General features: G+C 40.3%; 1 protein-coding gene and 1 long non-coding RNA gene across 3 annotated transcripts in view; one reads left to right on the forward strand and one right to left on the reverse strand.

Annotated features, from left to right (window-relative positions):
- Positions 1 to 13930, reverse strand: part of LOC309370432 — a 40004-nt gene extending 26074 nt beyond the window's left edge. The window contains exon 1 of the long non-coding RNA XR_014168559.1: positions 10060 to 13930. This is a non-coding gene — a long non-coding RNA (uncharacterized lncRNA). The remainder of the gene's footprint in view (positions 1 to 10059) is intronic.
- CCDC172 (coiled-coil domain containing 172) overlaps positions 1 to 22398 on the forward strand; it is a 32994-nt gene extending 10596 nt beyond the window's left edge. Inside the window, exons 6-8 of one of the 2 annotated variants that reach the window (XM_081912201.1) lie at positions 5764 to 5866; positions 19965 to 20052; positions 21665 to 22398. In XM_081912201.1, the coding sequence (XP_081768327.1) occupies positions 5764 to 5866; positions 19965 to 20052; positions 21665 to 21703 (230 nt within the window). In that variant the 3' untranslated portion in view covers positions 21704 to 22398. The remainder of the gene's footprint in view (positions 1 to 5763; positions 5867 to 19964; positions 20053 to 21664) is intronic. The other variant, XM_081912202.1, reaches the window with a different exon arrangement.
- Positions 22399 to 25465: the final 3067 nt, after the last annotated feature.

Genomic DNA, 25465 nt, shown 5'->3' on the forward strand with positions numbered 1-25465 from the left:
TTCTCCCTCTAGAGGACTAAAAGAGAGAGACAGTTGCATTGTGCCAGAGACAAAGAAGTGGGATTTTCCACTGGAAACCTTCCTGTGTGAACGACCTTGAGTTAAGAGCAATCCACTGGAGGAGATAGCAACAAGAAGCAAAACAAAACAGGCTCAAAAACAGACTCAAAGAAGAGGCTCCATGTCAGGAGCCGCAGCTGCACAGGAAAGGGGAACAACAGCATCAATGGAATCTATGACACAAGCATTGCTTAGAATAAATAAATCCCTAGAAGCATTAACCAAGCAGTCTACAGAGAACTCTAAGAAATTGACAGATAATTCTAAAAAGTTGACAGAGCTAACAACAAGATTAGATTTGAACACAACAGCAATAGCAAGTAACACAGACTCTATAAATCGTCTTGTGCAAGAAAGCACAGAAACAAGAAAAATAGCTGAGAACGCAAGGTGCACGGCCGAGGACACTAGGGGAAAATTTGTACCCATTGCAAAGAAAGTTCATGAACATGACACAGCTTTGGCCTTTATGGAACTAGAGAGGAAAAATAAAAATCTGAAATTGAGATCAGTACCGGAGGAGGAAGAAGGCAACCTGGGAGAATTTCTTACAGACAAGTTTCAAGAATTTTGGACTGATGAATTAGAAGGGGAAGAAGATGAATTTGTAATTACTTCAGCCTTCCGGATTGGCAGAAAACAAGGTAAAAAACCAAGGGATTGTTTAATCAGCCTAAGATCTAAGGAAGAAAGAGATAAAATATTGAATTTACATTACCAGAAGGCCTTGATCGTCAAGAATTCCCGAATACAGATCTTCAAAGATATCCCTAAGTACTTTTTAGAGGTGAGGTCCCAATTTAAGACCTTAGCGGATTTGCTGAAAAAACACAATATCCCATTTAGGTGGGAGTACCCACAAGGATTGTCTTTCGACTTCAAAGGGAAGAAAATCAAGATCAAAACAATTCAAGACAAAGAGCAATTTTTGGAGAGAAATTTAGAGGACTTTGAGAAAGGAACTGTAAGCGAGAGAGAAATACCGGACATAGCAAACCTTTCATTTGGATTAACCCCTACACCTACAGAAGAGGAACAAGAACTGGGAGCAGTCGGTGGGAAAGCAGCCCAATAACAAAAATGTCTCTGCAACTTGTGAGCTGGAACTGCAATGGTTTGAACCACCCCCGAAAAAGGAGACAGGTGTTCCACATTTTGAAAAAAGAAAATTTGGATATAATATGTTTGCAAGAAACCCATATTGCCAGGATAAACAGGAAACTTCTGATAAATAAAAGATTAGGATTGGAATTTATTTCTTCGGACAAAGTTAAGAAAAGAGGTGTGGTGATTTATGTTAAAGAAAAATTGGAACCTAAATTGATCTTTAAAGACGAACAAGGAAGATTCCTGGCAGTGGAAACTCAAATTCATGGAGAAAGAATTTTGATTGTAGGAGTTTATGCACCCAACGAGGGCAAGGCTGAGTTCTTCAAGAAGTTGCATGAGACCTTAATGGACTTTTTGGACTTAAAAATAATATTGATGGGCGACCTGAATGGAGTAGTCTCCACGAACATGGATAAAGCACAAAGGCAAGTAATTTCAAAGAATGGAAGACTGCCAAAGACTTTTTTTGAGCTGACTGATACCATGGACTTGATTGATATTTGGAGAACAAGGAACCCTCTGGAAAGAGAGGGGACCTTCTTCTCTGAAGCAAACATGACCTGGACCAGGATTGACCAAATTTGGATCTCTAGCAATCTGGCACCGAGGGTTAAGAAAATAGAAATTTGCCCAAAAACCTGTTCAGATCACAATGCAGTAAAGATGGAAATGAAACTGACAACAGCTGGGACCTTCAGATGGAGAATGAATGACACCCTGTTTAAAGATGAAACAATCTATAAAAAGGCCCAAAAGACATTGAAAGACTACTTCGAGATAAATTTAAGATCAGATGTCGAAAGAAGAATAATATGGGACGCAAGTAAGGCCGTGATGCGAGGTTTCCTGATCCAGCAAAATTCAATAAAGAGGAAACAGCAGAATGCGAGGAAAGAAAAAATTTGGAAACAAATGGAGGAAGGAGAAAAGAAACTGAGGGCTAAACCCAATTCCAAAGAGATTTTAAGGGAAATAAAGTATTATCAGACCCAATATATGGAACTGGTGAATGAGGAGATAGAATGGAAAATAAAACAAATGAGGCAAAAAACTTTTGAATCAGCAGACAAATGTGGGAAACTCCTGTCATGGCAATTGAAAAAAAGACAAAAGTTGAATACGGTGACATCGCTCGAAGTGGAAGGTAAACATCTTAATAAGCCAAATGAAATCAGTAATTGTTTTCAAAGTTTTTTTAAGAAGTTATATGCTCAAGGGCCAAAGAAAGAACAAGAGATTGAAGACTTCATTAAAAAGTATGGACTATCAAAGATTCCGGAAAAGAATAAGAGGATTTTAAATGAAAAAATCACAGACCAAGAAATAGAGGGTGCCATCCAAAGTATGCAATTGGGGAAATCACCAGGACCAGATGGGCTGACTGCGAGATATTATAAGGCACTGAAGGAATGGCTGATACAACCACTGAAAGAAGTTTGTAACCAAATTTTGGAGGGGAAAAAGGCTCCCGAATCGTGGAAAGAAGCATTCATCTCACTTATACCGAAGACAGAAACTGAGAAACATCAAGTTAAGAACTACCGCCCTATATCACTCTTAAATGTGGATTACAAAATCTTTGCAGACATTTTAGCAAAAAGATTCAAAAAAGTGTTACAAGAGGAGATTCATAAAGACCAAACAGGCTTTCTCCCTGGGAGACATATGTCAGACAATGTGAGGAATATTATAGACATTTTGGAACTGTTGGAGTCTGACATTAATAGAAAAGCAGTTTTGATCTTTGTGGATGCGGAGAAAGCCTTTGACAACATTTGTTGGAGTTTCATGAAGAGGAATCTCCAAGGGATGGGGGTAGGCGAAAACTTTGAAAACGGTATAGGTGCTATATATTCTGAACAAAGAGCTAAACTAATTGTGAATGGTATGGTTATGGACGAAATCCCAATAGAAAAAGGAACATGACAGGGATGCCCATTGTCCCCTCTATTGTTTATATCAGCCCTGGAGGTACTGTTGAATATGATTAGAAGGGACCAGCAGGTAGAAGGAATAAGATTGGGAACAAAGCATTATAAGTTGAGGGCATTTGCAGATGATCTAGTTCTGACTTTGCAACAACCTGAAGCCAGCACAAAAAGGATCCTAGAACTCATTGAAGAATTTGGTCAAGTGGCAGGTTTTAAACTAAATAAGCAAAAGACAAAGGTGTTGGGGAAAAATCTGACGCTGGGGGGAAAAGAGAATTTTCAAAGGGAAACCGGTTTGGAAATAACAAAAAAAGTTAAATATCTGGGGGTGAATCTAACATCTAAAAATGCGAATCTATTTAAAGATAACTATGAGAAATGTTGGATGGAAGTTAAGAAAGATTTTGACATATGGTCTAGGTTGAAACTTTCCTTGTTAGGCTGAATTGCTGTTATTAAGATGAACGTATTGCCGAGATTGTTGTTTTTATTCCAGACACTGCAAATTTTGGATAAGATGGACTGTTTCAAGAGGTGGCAGAAAGATGTATCTAATTTTGTCTGGCAGGGCAAAAAACCCAGAATAAAATTCAAAATTTTAACAGATGCAAAGGAAAGAGGGGGCTTCGCCCTGCCGGACTTAAGACTTTATTATGAAGCAGCAGCTTTTTGCTGGTTGAAACAATGGCTACTTCTTGAGAATACAGACATCTTAGATTTAGAAGGATATGATAATAATTTCGGCTGGCATGCATATTTATGGTATGACAAGGTAAAGGTGCACAGAGGTTTCAAAAACCACATTGTCAGGAAAGCATTGTTTAATGTATGGAACCGATATAAAGATTTGTTGGAGAACAAAACCCCCAGGTGGTTGTCACCCCTGGAAGCCAAGGCGGTAAAAAAACTCAATATGGATCCAGACTGGCCAAAATATGGTGAAATCATAGAATATGATGGTGAAAAGATTAAATTACAGAGTATGGAGAAATTGAAACCTAAAGTCCGAGACTGGTTACATTACCAGCAGATTAATGAGACGTTCAAACAAGACAGGAAAGTAGGATTTCAGAAGGAGAGGTCAAAGTTAGAAACAGAATTATTGGAGCCCAATACTAAGATTCTGTCTAGAATGTATAATTTGTTGCTGAAATGGAACACACAGGACGAAACAGTAAAATCAGCGATGATTAAATGGGCACAAGACATTGGTCATGAGATTATGTTTGCAGACTGGGAAAGGTTATGGAACACAGACATTAAGTTTACGGCATGTAGAGCCTTAAAAGAGAACATAATGAAAATGATCTATAGGTGGTACATGACCCCAACCAGGCTAGCAAAGATATATCATTTGCCCAATAATAATTGCTGGAAATGTAATGAATGTGAAGGAACCTTTTACCACCTTTGGTGGACCTGCCCAAAGATTAAGGCCTACTGGGAGATGATCTATAATGAAATTAAGAAAATCCTTAAGTGGACATTTGTTAAAAAACCGGAGGCTTTTCTCTTGGGCATGGTCGGCCAAACGGTACCAAGGGAAGACAGAACATTCTTCATGTACGCAACCACGGCGGCAACAATTCTACTGGCAAAGTATTGGAAGACCCAAGAACTACCTACTCTGGAAGAATGGCAAATCAAGGTGACAGAATTTATGGGACTGGCTGAGATGACCGGCAGGATTCGTGACCAGAGGAGAGAGACGGTGGAAGAGGACTGGAGGAAGTTTAAAATCTATCTTAAGAATTGTTGTAAAATTTTGGAATGTTAAAATGTCAAAAGGTATGAGATACAGAATTATAGCGGTTAAATTTGAAACATGAGAAAACTTAAGGAAAAAGAGTTTTGAAATTGATCAAAGGTTTGCTAAGAATTAACACTTTAAAACTAAGGATGCAGTGAAGGGGAGGTTTGGGGAAGTCACATTAGTGTTAGTTTGTGTTGTTTTGTTGTTGTTGTTGTTGTTTTGTATGTTTTTGTTATTGTCTATGTTGGTGAAAATGAATAAAAATATTTAAAAAAATAAAAATAAAAAAAATAAAAATAATACAGTCATAGAATTGTAGCATTGGAAGGACCCCCAAGGGTCATCTAGTCCAACTGCCTGTAATGCAGGAATAATTCCACATCCTATACTGTATCTTGTTCAATAGCACCTGCTACACAAAGTCCTACTATTGAAGCTTTGGCTTTCATGCATTTCTCCCATGCACCTGCATATCATTTTTTGTATTCTAGCCTTTAGTATTCACGGGCTTTTGATATATGATCACATATTCTTGTTAGAGTGGGAATGACTTAAATACAGCTGAATGTTTTTTATGTCATAAAACTATAATCCAAATTTTTCATTCTAATAATAGGTTCTTTTAATGTGCAGCAAAACAACTGAGAAACATAGAAAGTTGCCTTAGACTAAGGCAGACCATTGGTCCATCTGGCTCAGTATTGACTGAGTTGACTGACAGTTCCTCCTCAGGGTTTCAGACAGGGTTCTCTCCCATCCTTAGCTGGAGATACCAAGGACTGAAAGCAGGACCTTCAGTATGTTCTCAGCTACATACACACTCAACTACAGCCCTTCCTTATGGTTTCCATTATATAATAAAGTACTGTATTCTAAAATCATAATAGAAAGGTATTGTTTCTTTTTCAGATCTTGAAGAAGAAATAAGAGAAGCTAAAAACACCACAAAGTGTTTAGAAACAGAAAAAAATAAAATTTCTGAAAAACCGCAGACCGATCCAGAATGTGCAAGGTAAAGGTATCCTGCCAAAATGCATAGATCTGAGATGAATTTTGTTTTAGCTAACATGCGTTCATAATGAAGCAAAATAACAACATGAATCTGGTTGATATGGTGTGTGTGTGTTTATGTAAGTGACTGTATGGGAGGAAGCATCATGGAGAGCAAAAGGAGGCTCAGTCATTCCCTAAACCTGGCACCTTTTCCATAGGGAATGAAGAATTTTAAAGGGGTAAAGCAAAGGAGATCTGCCAAGCCCCTTTCCTTCTCTTCAAGTGTAGTTGAAGCATGAACAAAATCTTCTAAATGAAATGTTTTGCTTCAGAATTTGTGTGTAGGAGCAAAACCGTATGTATAGAACATACATCAAAAGGGGACTTTAAATGATAATACTAGTTGCAGATCCATAAGCTGATGTGGTACAGCACACTACAGCTTGCTTTTGCATTATTTATTCTATTATGGTACATTAGCTTTTCTGATGTATGAGGTTGTCATCTTCCTTCTGAATAATACACTTCTCCTGGAGTATCTTGCTATTGCAGTGTCATTTAACATTCAATACAGCATGATTAGGAAAGGGGTGTTTACTATGAATATAAACGTGCTGAAGATCAAGGTTAGTTAGTGTCCATGGGCTTGCAAATGACTTACAGCACAATCCTTTGCTTGTCTACTCGAAGTTCCCTTTAGGGAAGGGCAGTAACTCAATGGTAGAGCATGAGCCTTGCATGCAAGAGATCCCATGTTCAGTTCCAGCATATCCAGGTAGAGCTGGGGGAAACTCTTGACTGAAATCCTGGAGAGCCTCAGCCAATCAGCTAGATGAACCAATGGTCTGACTCAGCTTAAAACACCTTCCTGTATTCCTAAAGTAAGTGGGTGCAGAATTATAATCTTATTTGAATCAGTAAGATATTCAAATAGTGCAAGGTATGTTTGTTTTTTAATAATTGAAAAAAGTGTTGATGTTTATATGAAAAGTAATGCAATGCAGTTCTGCAATTTGCTGAATATGATGCAAAGCAATTATAAAGAATTGTCAAGATTTATTGATAAATATAGTTACTTATTTTGCAAATCATATGATGAACACCAGAAGACAAAGTGCTACTACCACGTCAAAGATTGCACTTTTGGGAAATCTGCCATTTTACACCTTGGGCTTACTTCAGAGGCAGAACTGGATGAGTGCACCATTATTCAAGATTTTACACATGTATATTGTATTTCCTTAATCTAAGATTGAAGCATCAGTATGCACCTCCTTACCCAAGCCCTTCAAAGGTCTGTGAAGGTGTTTAATTTAAGCCCTATTGATTTCAATTAAAATGCTCCTGCCCTGCTACTGAAGAGCATAAAGGCAAGTAGGCAATGATTGTCCAACTCAACAAAATTCAGACTATGACTGCTCACATTTTATTTTGTAGGGATTGAATAAAGGAACAGCATTAATAATTGTAGATAACATATCGCAACAATGATAAACACCATACCAGTTTATTATTTCTGGGTTCCCCATATTCTTTACTGAAATTGGTCCTCTATGGCAGTATTACCTAAATCTTGATACCTCTTCAGCAAAGGCCTTTTCCTGTATTCAAACAGGAAGTACCCTTAACTCAAAAAGATAGATGCTTAGTCAACAGTTCATAGAGCAGTGGGAAGATATCCATGTAACTGTGGGATAGCCCGTTACTAATAGGAATGTTTTGACATTCGCTTTTCACCGCCATGAAGGGCTCAGGGATTAAACCTTATTTTCTGGGCAATGGTGATGTTCCTGACCTGCATGCAAGAGCCGTATACTGGAGTGAACTGTGCTTCTTCCTGCCTTTTCAAACTGCACATACAGACTAGAAATCAAATAATGATTACCTCTTCCTCTTTGTACCTTCCCCTGAGCTTCAGGAAAACTGTCCACTTTGGGTCTTTTACAAAGCCCCTTACATACTTACCTGGATTTAAAGTGAATTGTTAAGCATTTTAAATCCCAGGCATTTTTTGACACTTGAAAATCTGCTTAGAGAAGGAGGTGTGTGTGACTGCATGATTGACATAAGGGTCAGCCAGTGAGTGTTGTGTTCTGCTCTGATCCTCTGGCTGCTGTGCAAAGCATCGGGTTTCTTGTAAACTCAGTTTGAGAAAGAAGAGCATTCAAGCATCCCCAAGGGGCATAGAATAGTGCAGGGGTAGGCTACCTCCATCCCACAAGCCAGTGTAGACCCACCAGAGGTTCCAATGTGGTTCACAAGATGATTTCCCCAAAACCACACCCACTTGTCAAATCAGCTGACATCAGTTGGTGACATCCTTTAATGGACAGGAGGTAGGGTTTATTTGTGCACTGGCCCATACAGCAGGATTTAATCCCCAATTGCCAACTGAAATGGGGGATTGGGGTGGACGATGACTTTGTTTTAGCCACAGTTTAATGCAGACCCCTTCCTGAATTAGGAAGGGAGTTTACTTGAAATCCCTGCTAAAATAAACATACTAGGAAGGCCTTTTATCCTGTACACTGCATGCCAAGGTTGGTGGTGGTGGAGAAATCTTTCTTTTTCCAGTAGCTGTGGGACTGGTATGCTACTCTTGCTACCAGTGACCTGACTGGATAAATTGAGGTTAAAGGAAAAGCACGGGTGGCGCTGTGGTCTAAACCACAGAGCCTAGGGCTTGCCGATCAGAAGACCAGCGGTTCAAATCCCCACGACGGGGTGAGCTTCCGTTGCTTGGCCCCTGCTCCTGCCACGTCGAAAGCACGTCAAAGTGCAAGTAGATAAATAGGTACTGCTCCGGCGGGAAGGTAAACGGCATTTCCATGTGCTGCTCTGGTTCACTAGAAATGGCTTAGTCATGCTGGCCACATGACCGAGAAGCTGTCTGTGGACGAAAGCCGGCTCCTGTAGCCAATAAAGCGAGATGAGCGCCGCAACCCCCAGAGTCATCTGTGACTGGAACTAATGGTCAGGGGTCCCTTTACCTTTACCTAAGATGAAGTCTGGATGGATGTTGGCCTGCTGGCACTTGTGGAGTGGGCTATGCTGGTAATTCTTCTGTGGCTTGAATTTTAATTCAGGAGGCAAGTATAACAACTAGTTGAAGAACTGAACCTGGTGTGTTTCATGCAACATCTCTAGATTAAGAAAGTAATCTTACAGATAATACCTCCTAACATGCACCAAGAGTTGCTATTACTTTAGTTAGCTTTGATTACTTTTCGATGCATAGAGTTAGTTTCCAGAAGGAAAAGGATTTCGGTTGGTCTTTCAAAATGATAAGCTGTTTTGCATTATGTATCTCTTAACACTGAATGAAAGAGGCATAACATCAATAGACCTGACAAGAAGACAATTCAGCAGGAAAATAACACACTTCCATAGGAGTTGGTTGACTGATTAAATTGTTCGATTTTTTTTTAATTGTTTCTTTTTTGAGGACAATACACACTTTGGAATCTTGTTGGAGACAGAACTAATTAAATATAGAACAGCTTAGTTTAGTTTCAAAGTGTGGCTAATGAAACTCCCTCACTAACATGACTGCTGTGCAGCCAAGACCAGATGAATTATTATTATTATTATTATTATTATTATTATTATTATTATTATTTAGTAATTTCACAGGATTGTACAGTCTTTGAGGGTGGACAAATACCACACCTTTCAGGTGGGAGTACTTCCAATTTGATGTAGTTTATTTCTTTTTTTAACTATAGAAATTCCTCTGGGAATTATGTTACCATTTTGTGTTGTTCCATTGGGCAGTCTGCTAAGCCCTTGGAAAATGAGGGCCAGCCAGGCTGCTGAACACAGCCAAGCCACTGTTTAGAGCAGCGCCCACAACTTAGCTTTGTCTGAAGAAGGGCTGTGGAACTTGATCTGGCCAGTGGGCCAGATTCAGAAGTTCCCCACCTCTCACAGGTTTCTTGGACATCATACCAATTCAGGCTGGGGCTGCAACAAAAAAAATGGGATAGCTGTTTTAAGCATGCTTTTGATTCTTTTCATCTATAATTCACCCCTTTTTTCAATTATGCAGCTTTTTCTGTTGCCTCAAGACCAGTGATGTTTGTCACCAGTAGAGATGTTTTAGCTTTCTCCATCCTGGGAGAAGGCAACAGAAAAAAGCACCAAATTCTACCATCAGCTGGACTTAAGATTGTACTCCCAGTTGTTCTTTTTCAGTTTAACATGTGGGTTTACCTGTCTCATGCATGGCATCATACGATGTTAGGTGATGGGAAGAAACCTTGCTGCAGCTGTCCCGGTAGGAGAAGGCTGTGACACCTCTACTGACAAACCTCTCTGGCGCATCAGAGCCAGTGCTCACCAGCATACATAGTCTGTAGGTGGTAGCTGTAACAAAGATAAGAAACAAGCAGGTCAGGTACCATGCTTATTCCTAGCCATCTAGTCTGCAAAGCATTCAATAAAAGGTTGTCAAGTGAGGTAAGAGTGGTCTAGGACAAAGATAATAATAGGACTTGAACATATGCAGTGCATGTGATCTACGTCTGAGCTGAAACCCCTTCTTTTACTAATTTTGTAACTAAATAAAGAAAGCAAAAATGTTGTATCATCTTGAAGAGAGAGAATGATGTTTATTGAAGACCTGGCAGCTTGAGGAGCCTTTGAATTAACAGTGACTCAGCCATCTTTGCTGTCAAGAGTCTTTCCAGGATCTGACTGTGCAGACTGAGGTCTTTGCACTCCAACTACTTTTCCTGTATAATAGAACTAAGATGCAAGCTAGACCTAGAGGCAGGCATAGTCATTAGAAGCAGAAGGACTGCCTGAAAAATGCTCGCCATTTTTCATGTGGACTGTTAAGCTACAATCCTGTGCCACAGTTCCATTAAAATCATTGTTACCAGGGTATAACCAGAAGCAAGATCACACCAACTTGAATTTGCTCTTCACAAATTTTCTGGAGCAAAACCTGCGTTTTGTTTTCCCCTTTCCTCATTTATATTCATGACGGACATCTTTTTTTTATTAATGATGAAAAAAGAATTGGTCCTTTTAAAAAGAAAGCCTTGTTCAGAAAATTGCCTACAGTAGTAAAAGGGTTTCAATATTAGAAGACGTTTTCACAAAGATGCTTTCATTTTCACACCAGTTGTGGCAGGTTAGGTGTCACAGCAGAGGATTCAGATGCTTTGAAGTTTCCTGCTAGTTTGAAAGAAATATTACAGTAACAAAATGCACTCCACTGACAGCAAAGATCCACCAAGCCATCAAACTAGAATGTAGCATGCTTTGAAGAAGGCCCATTATCCTACTGGATTATATGATCATGTGTCAGGACAAAATACTGCCATTTCCTTCCATGAAAATCAATTGCAGAATCTCACTGTATTCTCAGCATGCTAGCCACCAACTTCAAAACAGCTTTAACAACATACAGAGCTTTAAGATGTTAAGTGTAAAAGCCAAATGAAAACATGTCATAAAGCAGTGCATTCTTTAGAAGAAAGTTTATTTGTGGGACTGTAAAAGGTTTAGCATAAAGATGATTATTTTGATCATCAGTTTGAGTTACCTACTGCCTAAAGCTTTTAGTACTATTGTGATACATTTATTTTCTGGGGCAAATTGGTATTTCAGAATGCACCACTCAGGCCTAACTCTCCAGCCATATGACGTATGGTGTCAATTTGAGACACCTATAATATGATCTGATTTGCTTTGTCTGTCCTACAGTGGGCATATGATTTGTGAAGACAACACCACAGTATGTTTAAAACTATCCCATGCAAAGCAGCCCCATTTTCACACCCATATGCAGAAGTAACATATGGGCCAGGCATCCACACTGACATCCAAACCTCACACAGTTTCCCTCCTTGAAAAAGAATGGAGAGAATTCTGATTTGTATTTGTGGGACCTCTTTGTTGGGTGTTGGCATGGACTCTCTGGTTCATAAATTATTTCCTACACATGGTCCTGGTACTGGAGGTCCTTCACATGCATAAACCTATATGTCACTTGTGGGGTTTGTTTACTTGACAAATCTCAAAGAACTAGGATTACTTCTTACATATTGGAATCAGGGCCAATTTAGAAACCTTGCAGGAAACCCTCTACTCACACTGATGCTAACTGCATGTGGGGAGAGTTAATGCTTAACATAGTATTGGGGAATCTGTGATCCTCCAGATGTTGCTTCACTACAGCTGCCCTGAATAATCCCTAATCATGGCTACAGTTGATGGGATTTAGGGTTCACCAACACCAGGAGTTTCCCATTCCTTTAAAGCTTATTGTGTAGTAGATCATACTGTGTGCAACATCTGTATATCTGTGTTGTAGCTGCTAACATACAATCTTTTAAAGCATTTGAGTATATTGCCTAGAAGAGGGAATGCATTTTATCTTATCAGTATATACCACCTATTTAAGGTGAACGAAAAAGTAATTATTATTAACTGTAAGTCACAAAAAACAGAGTGAAAAGAGGAGTGAAAATGCAAAAATAATTTATTGTAGATTAGTGGGAAAGCACAAATACTAAAAAAGCAGAACCTTGGTTTATATTTGCCTTTCATGTCCCGTCCCCCCATAGGAACAGGTTAAAGCCATATTTTCATTCATAGATAAAATGAGGCGACTGGATTCATTTACATTTAGAAGTTTGAATGGCATTCTGCTTTTCCCCATTCTCCTTCTGTTAGTCCATTTCAGAGGGAAATTTTAGAGAAGGGTTTTCTCTTTTTAGAGTGTGAACTTCTGCACTCTTTTCAGAAGCCTGGAAATATTGAAATAGTTTGAAGTTGCTTTGTGTTATTTAATAGTTAAGGCGTTTGTTTACTTGACTAATCTGAAAGAACTAGGATTGCTTCTTACATTTCTTATTATAGCCTAAGAAAGCTCATTACTGAAACCATGAAAGAACAAATGACACTGCATTCACATAAATCATCCAGGAAATATGTCCACTAGAGCTGAACAAATCCTTCATATTAACAGTGCATTGCCGAGGGCCATGATTCTGTTGGTTTTGAACAAATATGTTCAATTTAATTTTATGTTAAATTTTATAAGCAAGAAATACCCATCTCTGGAGTAATCTCTGAGGTGCAGAATGAGTTTCTGTAATGACAATGTGCTAACTGATTTCTTAAAACTTTTTATACCAATGCCCAGTGGGGTTATTATAGTTAGAATTGTGTCAGGGTTTCTATTATGAACCCCAATTTCAAGGTTTATATTACAACAATAAAAACGTGCTCTAGGGTAAATTCTGTCATTGGAAATTTGCTCGGGAGTAATTTTCCTTACACAAATGCATACACAGGAAACATAGTTTGGGAGAGCGGTTCGTCTGTCAATTTACGTAAGTTTTAGTAGGTATGAACACAAGTGATATTTGTCTCCAGCTTTGAAGTTTGATACTTGCATCTTTAGTCACTTGGTTAATGTTTTTTGCCTCACAAAAAATTCTTCAATTAGAAAGCATTCTGTCTACGAGTGATATCAGGCTTGTTAGGTAGAGTACTACTTACTTACAAAAAAGTGTACTTCTGACAAGAGGCTGAACCAGCAGGGTTCAGGTTCCCAAACTTCTGACTTCATGAGAATGCCCTTGTATTGCCCAGTTTGGTAATGTTATCTATAAACATTACTCCAGTTTATATGTCTCACAAATATAATATTTTGGACATTCTTCCTGCTGCCTATATGCTGGATTAAGGAATATTAATTTATAGTGGGTTGTGTTGATATTTATGTAATAGTGCACAATTCCCTCATACTGCTGCATAAGCAGTATTTGGACGGTGATGAAGGTGCCTGGAAGAGCACTTCCAATTCGTGACCTTTGTTACAACTACCAGAATGTGAATAGTCACTTCATTAGCTTTGGTCCACAGGGGTCAGCAAATGTTTTCAGCAGGGGGCCGGTCCACTGTCTCTCAGACCTTGTGGGGGGCCGGACTATATTTTGAAAATAATAATAATGAACAAATTCCTATGCCCCACAAATAACCCAGAGATGCATTATAAATAAAAGCACACATTCTACTCATGTAAAAGCACGCTAATTCCCGGACCATCTGCGGGCCGGATTTAGAAGGCAATTGGGCTGGATCCGGCCCCCAGGCCTTAATTTGCCTACCCATGGCAAACTAGAATACCAATTGCTCATGAGTTTTCCCCTGCAGCCCTTCAAGCCCTTTGATCAGCAGGCACAAGCTTCAGGTCTTTTAAAAAGGCAAGTGGTTTCTGATAATTAGCTTGTAACCTTTTTTTTAAAAAAACGTGTTAGGCCAGAACAGTCCTCCTCTAGACCTATATCTTCCACTCCTGCTGTGGAGACTTTTCAGAAACGTGATGGTTCTGCTGGTTGAGATGCATATAGTATGGGAAATAATCTTTTATTGGATCAACTCATTTCAAGCTTTCAAAATCTCACAGTAATTATTGAAGCATAGATTTTCAGATCAAAAATAAAACCAGTCTTACTGAATGGTTAGGCTGATTGCTGAGACTAACAGGCCGAGAGAAAAGCAAGGTGGGAGAAAGGCAGTTAAAATATAACTATACCCTTTAAGAATCTAAAATGAATCTTTACTCCTTCCTTTAAAAGGATAGAAAGAACAGTGCTATTATATTAAGATAACTAGTAGAAGCTCTTCTTCCCATTCAACAGGAAACAGAAACATCCATGTTGCCAGGAGTTAAGGACTGCTTTAAAAGTCACTCTCTCACATTGTTATACAATACTCTTTAGATTGTATCAGGCTACATTCATTTAACTGGTATTTGGATTGAATATCCTTAGTTTCAAGTACAGCTATTTCATGCTGATTTTGTTTATTTACTTAATTTATTTAGAAATAATTATAAAACACTGAGTCAAAGAGCTCTCTAAGTTGTATACTTAATAAAAAATTAGGTAAAACAGACCTAAAACCCACGGAACTATTAAACAAATATATGTAATATAATGTTGCTAATTGACCAAACTGTTGAAACACAGTATGCACACATTAGCTCAGTAAGGTCTTTGGCATTTAATAACTTTGCTTAGAAATGCATCTTGTCCTGCCCAGACAAGTGGCTAAATGTTCATAGTATGTTTTCATCCCATTTAAAGTTTGCATTTAAAGTGCATCAAATAGTGAACCTTATATATGGTTAATATTCTTGTTATTACTTTAGTGTTACACTTTCAAAAATTTCTGGTTAAGTATAACTTTAAATATTTTCATTCACTCCAGACTTAATGATAAATTTCCATTATTTATTCATTACTTAAGTGTCTCCACAACATTGATTGTGCAGCCTGTAACTTCAGATACATTCCCTGTTTCTTGAAGGGATGGGTCTGGGGTATATTGAAATTACCTAGCTTTTTATTTAAAACAAAACAAAACAAAGAATTAACCATATAAATCAAGCAGCCGAATGGGAGCATGAAGGAACAAAAACGTCTTTTACTGCCTTTCGCAAAACTCAGCGAGAAAAGCAAATGTTTCTACCAAATGCATAATTGTTTATCTAGTGCCTTACAGCTTCAGAGCACTTTCCAAGTAGCAATTAGACATTTCTCTTAACAGCTGAAGCAAAAGCAACATACATACATCCATATTTGTATTTGTTTGCCGCCTTTCCACTGTTCAAACCATGCTCAAGGTGACTTAAAGCATTTAAAAAATACTTAAATACAACATAACAAAAGTAGTCCTAAACAATCAGTAAAACATTAAAAAAATACACAATTTCCACATAAATCACAAGAAGATCTAAAACAAAGATACAAAAAAAAACTGCAGCAACACCCTGCTACAACAACAACAGCAGCAACACCACCAAAGAGTCCGTTCAGCAGCCTCAGCTTTTGTAGTCAGGGCCAGTCAGGGCTCCACTTGGGTGGAAAAAGGCCTGCAAGGCAGGGAGCAGGTGTTCCAGGATTCACAGCCAAGGTGGTTCCTGGCCTCTTCAACATCAATCATGTTCCTGCATATGCGTCTGAGCTACCCTACAGCTGGAACAGACTCTTCAAATTTGCGGCATTCCTGGACTCTGAGCACCAGACGCAAGGGACAGACAAGAGGGAATGGCTGTTAGTAAACAGGTTCTGACCCAGGAGGGGTCCTGTGTTCTTAGTAAGGATGTGTGTGGGCCCTTGGGCCTGGCCATAGCAAAGAACCAGCCTTACACAGCTGTTTGACTGTCTTATGCTATACTGCTGTGCGCTATCTGACTCAATAGATCAGGTGCAAAAGTACACCAAATCATAGACGTGTATGATACATTAATTGTATTGTGGCCATCTCAAATGCTTAAGCTAAATCAGGACACAAACACAGTATTGCCATCCTTCAAACTATATTTCCATAAGGTAAATAAATTTGTTGACAGATCTTATTGTCTGCAGTGCCAGTGGCGTAGCGTGGGTTGTCAGCACCCGGGGCAAGGCAAGTAATTTGCACCCCCTAACCCGTGGATTTGCGCCCCCTAACCCGTGGATTTGCGCCCCCTAATCCTAACCCCTAGATGTTGCGCCCGGTGCGGCCGGCCCCCCCTGCACCCCCCACGCTACGCTACTGTGCAGTGCATAGTAGAAACAACAAAAAACAACCATAGGATCAGGCTCAGAGGCTTTGTGTCTGTGCCTTTTTTAAAAAGCAAAAATGCATGATGCGATGGAAGATTGAGGGTATTGTACATGCTCATTTTAGGACTTTTTTCTTCTTTAAATCGGCACATACACTGCAGCTGTACTTGGGAAAATATACCTGTTCTAGTTAACAAAGAAATGTGAAAGAAAGAAAGAAAGAAAGAAAGAAAGAAAGAAAGAAAGAAAGAAAGAAGGAAGGAAGGAAAGAAAAAGACAATTTTGCAAGTGATAGGGACCACCATATACAAATAAAAGCAGACAAAAAGTGGAACTATGGAGCTGGGTTTTGGATTAGTACTCCTTTTACTCCTTTTAATTCAAGGTTACATGTTGCCATTATGTTCAGCATAACCCTTTTGTGTGGAAGAGATATTACCAAGTAATATTTAAACAATGAAATGTTGTTTATAGACAAGGTAAGCTTCTGAATCTTCTTAACATTCAATATATATAAAATCTCAGTCGAGGTCCCACACTGTGATATATTTACTACCCCCAGAATATAATCCTTTCCCTATATGGGCTCACTTAGCAATCCCAAAATAACCACTGTGACCCCAGAAATTGCTCCTCTATTATCATGAATGGGTTTAACACAACTTTATACTTATCTTCCATTTTACTATCTTCTGGCAGGTATGACAAGGACTGCAGTATAACTTTATTGCTGCATATACTGTGGACCATTAAAAGATCTGAAATAGCTTTTTCTTGGTCCAGCAAGTATCCACTTAAGCAAATATAATGGGTAGTACTCAGTATATGGACTCCTTAGTTTCAGAGCTTTTCCATTCCCAAGTAGAAGACATCCCATATAAAGAAGCTTCCATTCCCATATTAGTCGCCATTTCTGCTCTGCTTTGTTATTGCTGCTGACACTCAATGAGCTGCCTGCCTGTTCTTCAATCCTGAGGCTGCACTGAACAAGCCAGAATAAAAAGACCATAATCCCCAAACATCAGTAGATTTATTTCGTCTTCTGCCACCAAAATATAGCCTATTTATTGGAAGTTTCTGTGTTAATTTCTTTCTTTGCCATTGATGAAATGTTATGCAGGTGTTAAAGTAGGAACCTGTTTCTGTGCTAGTGGAACACTTCATATACTTCATACCATGCTCACAACATTCCCCATGTGGAACATACTGTCAAATTCAAACTTAACTTCCATTTTAAAGAAGACTCAGTCTAAAACTGACTAACATGCAGTATTGATTATTGTTCTGCAAAACATTTTTGGTGTATAACAGGAAAGTGAATCTTTTGCTGCTCCCTGTAACTATAATTCCTCTCTTCAAGGAAAGCTCTTACTAATGTTTCTGTAAGAATGCAATGTAGTCTCAAAGGGCACAATTTCCTACATTATGTGGAAGCTATGTTCCAGGGAACCTAAGGTTTTCAGAAGTTTACCAGGTATTCCTGAAGAACAACTTCCCCTAACTTCATGCCCTCCTGATGACAAACAACGATGATGGGAGTCACAAACATCTGGAGGGCACCACATTGGGGAAGGCTTCTTAAGGTGATGATTGATGAATGTCCGCTTGCCTGCCACTACTAATAATCGACTTTAACATGCAGTTGTAGGAAAACACTGTTCTAGGTAAAACATTTTGTGTGTCCCACATGAACTGAGAGTGTGCACCTTAGAAAATGCCTGAACATTCTCTACAACGTAGAGGGGTTTCTTGGCAGAGGGACTGGGGTAAACACCTTTGGAAAAGGAGATTGTCTCTTATATCCTATTCTCCCATCCTATTCTCCCACACTACAGACGACTTCCCACATATGTAGGGGTTATGTTTCGGGGCCCTGCATGCATAACTGAACATTGCATAACTAGGGAGCACTCTTTAAATGCCCTTTTTGCCATTTTCTTTCCAAAACACTACTCTCCAAAAATCAAAAACACTGTACACCAAAAATATCCACAACTGAAATTGAAGCTAGGGCTGGCAGGAGGATGTTCAGGAAAGTGGCTGCTGTTGCAGTACCCTACACACCAGCTGTTCAGTGGGGAGGCTGAGCAGCCTAAACAAAGCCCCGCTGCTGCTCCAGTCTCTTCTCATCCCTCACTGAAGTCCTCTGGGCTTCAGGAAGGGTCTCCTTGCAAGCCACGGGGACTCTCCAGCTCTTTCCCTCCATTTCCCGGTATGAATTAAATCATCTAATTATTTCTGGGTGTTGCACGTATACATGATCAGATGCAAGTTGATCATGCGCAAGTGGGAGGGATGCCTGTATATTTCTGGGTTTGTTTTTAAAAGCATTTTCTTCCAGCAATCAACATTAAAATGACATTGGTCTGTCTCCTGGCATGGAAGATATTGGTCAGCTCCTCATATTTTGCCTGCATTTTTCTCCCTTTTCTGGAAAATGGGACAACAGTGGGACATAACCTTTGTGCATTGTGGTGCTGACACATTTGCAGCAAGAAATCTTTGAGCATCTGGAATACATTTTCTGTGTCATGAGGCAATGCATGTTGCTACACAGTATCTTTTCATGAGATTCTAAAAAACTTATGCTGTAAAATAACACAAATGCAGAGTAATTTATGAGAAGCAATGAGATTTGATAGTGTCATGATCCAGACTGTACAGAAGATCCATGTAGCTATAATATTAGACACTAGATGTCTTTTTCCCTTTTCAGCAGTTGAGAACCTCGAATGTATGTCGTAGATGTCATTAAAGTAAATTGGAGGAGAGGTGCACCACCAGCAATCCATTATTTAACACATGGTGACCAACATTATGGTGTTCAGATGTTTTAGACTACAGCTTCCATCATTCCTGGCTATTGGCCATGCTGGCTGAGGCTGATGGGACTTGTAACACAACAGTGTCTGGAGGGCACCATATTGGCTACTCCTGACTTAAAATATGCTCCACAAAATGTTAAAGAATGACCTGATCTTTTGGCAGTGGCAGAGAGATTATTGAAACCCTTGGAAAAGGTAAGCAATAGGCAGAGAACATCACCAACTCTGGGAACAAGATTCATAAGAACTTATAAAAGGCAAGGATCAAAGATTAAAATCATAAAGTTTTTGAATGACTAGGATATAATTTCGTCATAATATAATTTCGTTATAATATGCACACAAACCCACAGAGGGGGAAAATACAGTCTTTTAACTTAAGCTTGTCTTACAGCACTTATTCTGGAGATATATATTCTTCCTGGAGATTGTCTAATTTCTTCACATCACTAAACAATTGCCAGTACTGTGCAGTGATTTATACAGTCTTGGGTAATGCAGTTTAAATCACATCAAGCAATCTAGCAAACTTTAGTCTCTCTGATTTATAACTGGATAGTGACATGTGATCCACACATTGTTGGGGAGCTTACAGGACTTTTAATGGGAGACAGCTAGGATGATCAAGGTTGAATTAAGAACTAGGACTGCTGTGAAGAAGAGAAAGATTCAGCTGACAGCCTCACCATATCAGGTGTTTTGTTTTTAAATGTTGGCACAGGCTTAAAAAGAAATTGGAGAGTTACAGAGAAGATGAAATGGAAAATGCCTGTGAGGCTCTTCAAACGGAAATTGAATTTCTGCAGATGGTATGCCCTTTAAACTTAACATTTATCATGTTTGATCATTTTAGTTGGGGAGATTCTATTTTTCTGCACATGCAACACTTCTGAATAAACAATATACTAGCAGACAGGTGGAAGTTCTTTGCCTTTCAGATAGTGATTTACTAGTAAGAAGAAATTTAGTTCCCATTATAACCATGCCACTCCTTTTATTTCCCATGACTTCCATGACTTTATTTGTTTCAAGAGAGGCACTGCTTGGGAGAACTGGTAGATAATGATTCCCTACCTTAGTGGAAAGTATTAGGGATTAGAGATAAAATGCTGCCTCCTCTGCAAAACAGCTCCAACCATTGCTGTCACATGCATAATTCCCTTCTTTGCTGACAGTTGCTTCTGGGTGAGTCCTGCCTTCTCATCCATGGTGATCCCTGGAATTGAAACAGAGAAAGAACTGAACTTGCCTTCATGTGCTATTGCTGAACCTAAACCTAACAGCAGCTGTTGGGATAATAGGAGGCCGTAGTTATATAAAATGGGAGGGATCTGGGTCTTGCAGTACAGTGGTATCTCGGGTTAAGAACTTAATTTGTTCTGGAGGTCCATTCTTAACCTGAAACTGTTCTTAAGCTGAGGTACCACTTGAGCTAATGGGGCCTTCCGCTGCCGCCATGCAATTTCTGTTCTCATCCTGAAGCAAAGTTCTTAAGCCAAGGTACTATTTCTGGGTTAGCTGAGTCTGTAACCTGAAGCGTCTGTATTGAGATAGATGAAAAAGTCACAATCCAGTCTATGCGTTTGAATAGTCCACTTGTCCCAAATCTATGCAAGTTTTTAGGGAAAACCCTTTTAAATAATCCCATGCTTTCAACTGATGGAAATTGTTTTGTAAGTACAGTACTTACGATGTGGGGCAAGGGTTCCCCTGGTTCTTTCTTTTAAACTGTTTGTAGCTGCATACAAATCCTGCTTCCTAGGTAATGGAGGAAAAATGGCTGCCCCCATGTAGAATGTCCCTATAAGTGCCTCGAGTTAGTGATCTTTTTCTCCATACACTCCAAGGAACAGTTGGAACATCATAATGTACTGCTGCTTCCAGGGGCTTTTTACTTAAAACATTTTCAACAAGTGCAGCAATCCTTGTGCTTTCTAGCAGCTGCAAGCAGCTGCAAGCCGTTTAAAAGAACGAATGAACCAGGAAGCCCCTCAGATCACCTCATACAAAGAAATATATGTTGAATCAAACCATGCTGTTCAAAAGGTTTGTAGATGTGTGATCTAAGCCACATGTCTACGTTCTGATCCGAGCCTGATCGTCAGATGCAGACTAGGGAGCAGCTTTCCAAATCGTGGAGTGAACCTAATCCTTCCCCATTTCTAGAAACAGAGAACCAAAACTTATTCTTTTGTTCTCTCCTTCATCCCAAAATAATCCTCTGTAGTTGCGGAGTGGGGGCCTTCCTCTGTCTCACAATTCACTTTGCCTCTCCACAGATTTTGCATGGATATAGACTTGTGTGAGCAAATACCAAAGAATGTTTAAAAAATCTTTAGTTATTTTACCTTTTACAGTAAAGAACAGATAATGCTCGGAACAATTAGCTATTTACCACTGTCTCTTTTTTTATTGTTGCAGAAACTGTTATACAAAAAAAATCTCCAGTCAAATAAATAACATATGGTGGATTGATTCAAATGTCAGAGAAACAAGTCTTTGTAGCGTTTGAGTAAATGCTGCTTTTGTAAGCCTTTGTTGTTAAATTTATCATCCTCTGCATTTCCTGCTAGTAAAACATGGAACCTGTTTTTCGCAACACATATTGTATCTTTTCTTTCGTCTGTTCATTAGCAAGGGTGTCTAGCAACTGTAAACAAATCATTTTCTTTTTGCTGAGAGATTTTTTTTGGCAGTGTTCCCATTCCCATATTCAACATTAAAAGCCTGCCTGCATTCTATCTTCACCAGCTCTGGCAGAAGCACACAATTCAACATAACGTGGACCTTGTCACTATTATCTCAATTCTGTGCATGTCTGTGCAATTTCCCAGTGCTGTTAGGTTCCTTGTGTGCTTCCCCGACCCCTTTTAAACCAGGAAAAGGAAACAATGGTGCTCCCTCTGAGTCAGTGCTACCAGAAGGAGATTTTCTATGAATATTTAGCCACATTCTCTTTTAGTGTTTAATGTAGATTTATTTCAGCCTGTGATCCCTTTTTAATAAGTTTCAGCAGAGGTTTGGATGCTTGTTATTTCTTATTGTCTTGCTCAGGTAGAACTTAGTCTAACTTTCTCTAAAGGTCATTTTAGATCTAACATGTCATATTGTCTATTAATCTGACTTAACAATCATTATTTTAAAACAGATTGCTTCACTTAAGTGCCTACTGTTCTTTGATATAAAAATTATTTCACACAAGTTCTTCACCTGTGCATGTGATTGGTACCTCAGTTTTTCTCACCGGTTTAGATTTTCATGTTCTAGACATATTTTCATGAGTTGACATATGATTATGGTTTTTAAAATGTGGGGAGGGAGGAATTTGCCCTGGTAATTGTGGGCTACGTAATGGAGTGCTCAGGTCACAATGGGAAGTCTGGCATCTAACAGTTTAGGTTACAGTTTAGTTTTCATTGTACTATATTCTACCTTCTCTGCCTTCTTCACCAGCCACAAATCACACTGGGAATAGAAGAGACAACTAAGGATCATTATTTCATTTTTCTGCAGAGGCACTAGTGTGATGTGTTTGAGGGAGCATGAGGGAATATACAACAGTAGCATACAGATAGGACTGGCAGATGCAGACTTGGCCTGGAGCTGAGTTTGTTTATGAGCAAATGAGTGGGAAGAGCAAGTTGTATATAAAAACATACCAGTGATCCAACTCTGGTATCAACATTGGGGGGGGGGGGTTACTGCAAAATGTTGAGAGGAGCCAAAAAGGTCAATATGGGATGTTATGCAGAACACATTTTCTTTTGTAGCTACACGTCTGAATCTTCTTTGGCAGAGCACCTCAGTATAGGAAGAATACAAGTACAACTCTTGATTTTAGAGTAAGCTTTGTATTCCAGATATATATTACAATACAGTGGTACCTCGGGTTAAGTACTTAATTTGTTCAGGGGGCCAATCTTAACCTGAAACTGTTCTTAGCCTGAAGCACCACTTTAGCTAATGGGGCCTCTTGCTGCCACTGTGCCGCCGGAGCACGATTTCTGTTCTCATCCTAAAGCAAAGTTCTTGACTCCTCCGAGCTGGAAAGCCCACCACCTGTCCTCTCGACCCGTGCCCGTCTTGGCTGATTAGAGCGTGTCCAGACGAGGTGCGGGCCCTCCTGGGGGATATCATCAATTTGTCCCTTGGCACGGGGACATTCCCTGTGGAACTGAAGGAGGCAGTGGTGCGCCCGCTCTTAAAGAAAACATCATTAGATCCTTTAGATCTATCCAATTACCGCCCGGTTTCGAATCTTCCGTTCCTGGGTAAGGTGATTGAGAGAGCGGTTGCCGAACAGCTTGGTAGGTTTCTGGATGAAACATCGGCTCTGGATCCATTCCAGTCCGGCTTCCGCGCGGGTCATGGGACCGAGACGGCTCTGGTTGCCCTAACAGATGATCTTCGTAGACAGCTGGATCGAGGCGGGTCGGGGCTGCTGATTCTTCTAGATCTGTCAGCAGCTTTCGACATGGTTGATCACGAACTCCTGGACCACCGCCTTGCCGACGTGGGGATTCAGGGCACAGTCCTTCAATGGCTGCGCTCATTTCTCTCTGGTCGGGGACAGAGGGTGGCGCTTGGGGGGGAATTGTCATCGCGCCACTCCTTGGTGTGTGGAGTACCTCAGGGTGCGATACTCTCCCCGATGCTTTTCAACATCTTTATGCGCCCCCTCACCCAGCTTGTCCGGAGTTTTGGGCTGGGTTGCCATCAGTATGCTGATGACACCCAACTCTATCTGTTGATGGATGGCCATCCTGACTCGGCCCCAGACACACTGACCAGATGTTTGGAAGCTGTGGCTGGATGGTTACGTGGGAGCTGGTTGAAGCTAAATCCTTCGAAGACAGAGGTCCTGTGGCTGGGACGGGACGATATGGGACTGGGGGGGCAACTCCCATCTCTTGCGGGGGTGCAATTAGTGCCAGCACCATCCGTTAAGAGTTTGGGTGTAATCTTCGACACCTCCCTTTCCATGGAGGCGCAGATTGCAGCTATAACAAAGGCGGCATTTTTTCATCTCCGCCAAGCTAAGCAGTTGGCTCCTTACCTCTCTCGCCCTGACCTAGCCACTGTGATCCATGCGACGGTCACCTCCAGACTGGATTATTGTAACTCGCTCTACGTGGGGCTGCCCTTGAGACTGACCCAGAAACTCCAGCGGGTGCAGAATGCTGCAGCGAGACTCCTTACGGGGTCTTCGCTGCGAGACCACATTCACCCGGTGCTATACCAGCTGCACTGGCTCCCGGTGGAGTACAGGATCAGGTTTAAGGTGCTGGTTTTAACCTTTAAAGCCCTATACGGCCTAGGACCCTCGTACCTACGGGACCGCCTCTCCTGGTATGCCCCACAGAGAAACTTACGGTCTTCAAATAAAAACATCTTGAAGGTCCCAGGCCACAGAGAAGTTAGGCTGGCCTCAACTAGAGCCAGGGCTTTTTCGGCTGTGGCTCCGATCTGGTGGAACGCTCTGTCACTAGAGACTAGGGCCCTGCGGGACTTGACATCTTTCCGCAGGGCCTGCAAGACAGAGCTGTTCCACCAGGCCTTTGGCCAGGGCACAGCCTGACTCCCTCCCTCGGCAATCTTCGTGGAGCTCTGGCACAATGGTTGCCAGTGGCTTGATTTGAATCAATTTTACAATGAATGATTTTAGAGTGTTGTTTGTACTGTACTCTTGTACTGTTTTATTTTTGTTAGCCGCCCTGAGCCCGGCTTTGGCTGGGGAGGGCGGGATATAAATAAAATTTATTACTATTACTATTATTATTATTATTATTATTATTATTATTATTATTATTATTAACCCGAGGTACTATTTCTGGGTTAGCGGAGTCTGTAACGTGAAGCGTATGTAATCCGAGGTTCCACTGTATATGGAATAATGAGTTTATATTCATTTATAAACAGATTACAGATAGTGGGATACCACAGATCCATGGAATGGAACTTCATGTGCTGTTTAAAATAAAAAGGGGAATGGCTGCTTACCCAATTCAGTGGTGAGTGGTGGTTGTGGCCTGCCACAGTGCCACCCCATGCGCACTGAGCCTCGTCATGTTTTCACAATCATTGCCGCTCCTTCGCGGCCACCACAGAGTATTCTGGGTACTGCAAGGACCTCAGTTCAAATTCAACCAATCCATGGCTGCCTGGGGGGCAGGGCTTAGGCAGAGGACCTGAGTGTTACAGTCTCCACTCAGGTCCACTCCC

Source organism: Podarcis melisellensis, assembly GCF_964234715.1.
Source record: "Podarcis melisellensis genome assembly, chromosome: 5".
Classification (NCBI taxonomy): Eukaryota; Metazoa; Chordata; class Lepidosauria; order Squamata; family Lacertidae; genus Podarcis; species Podarcis melisellensis.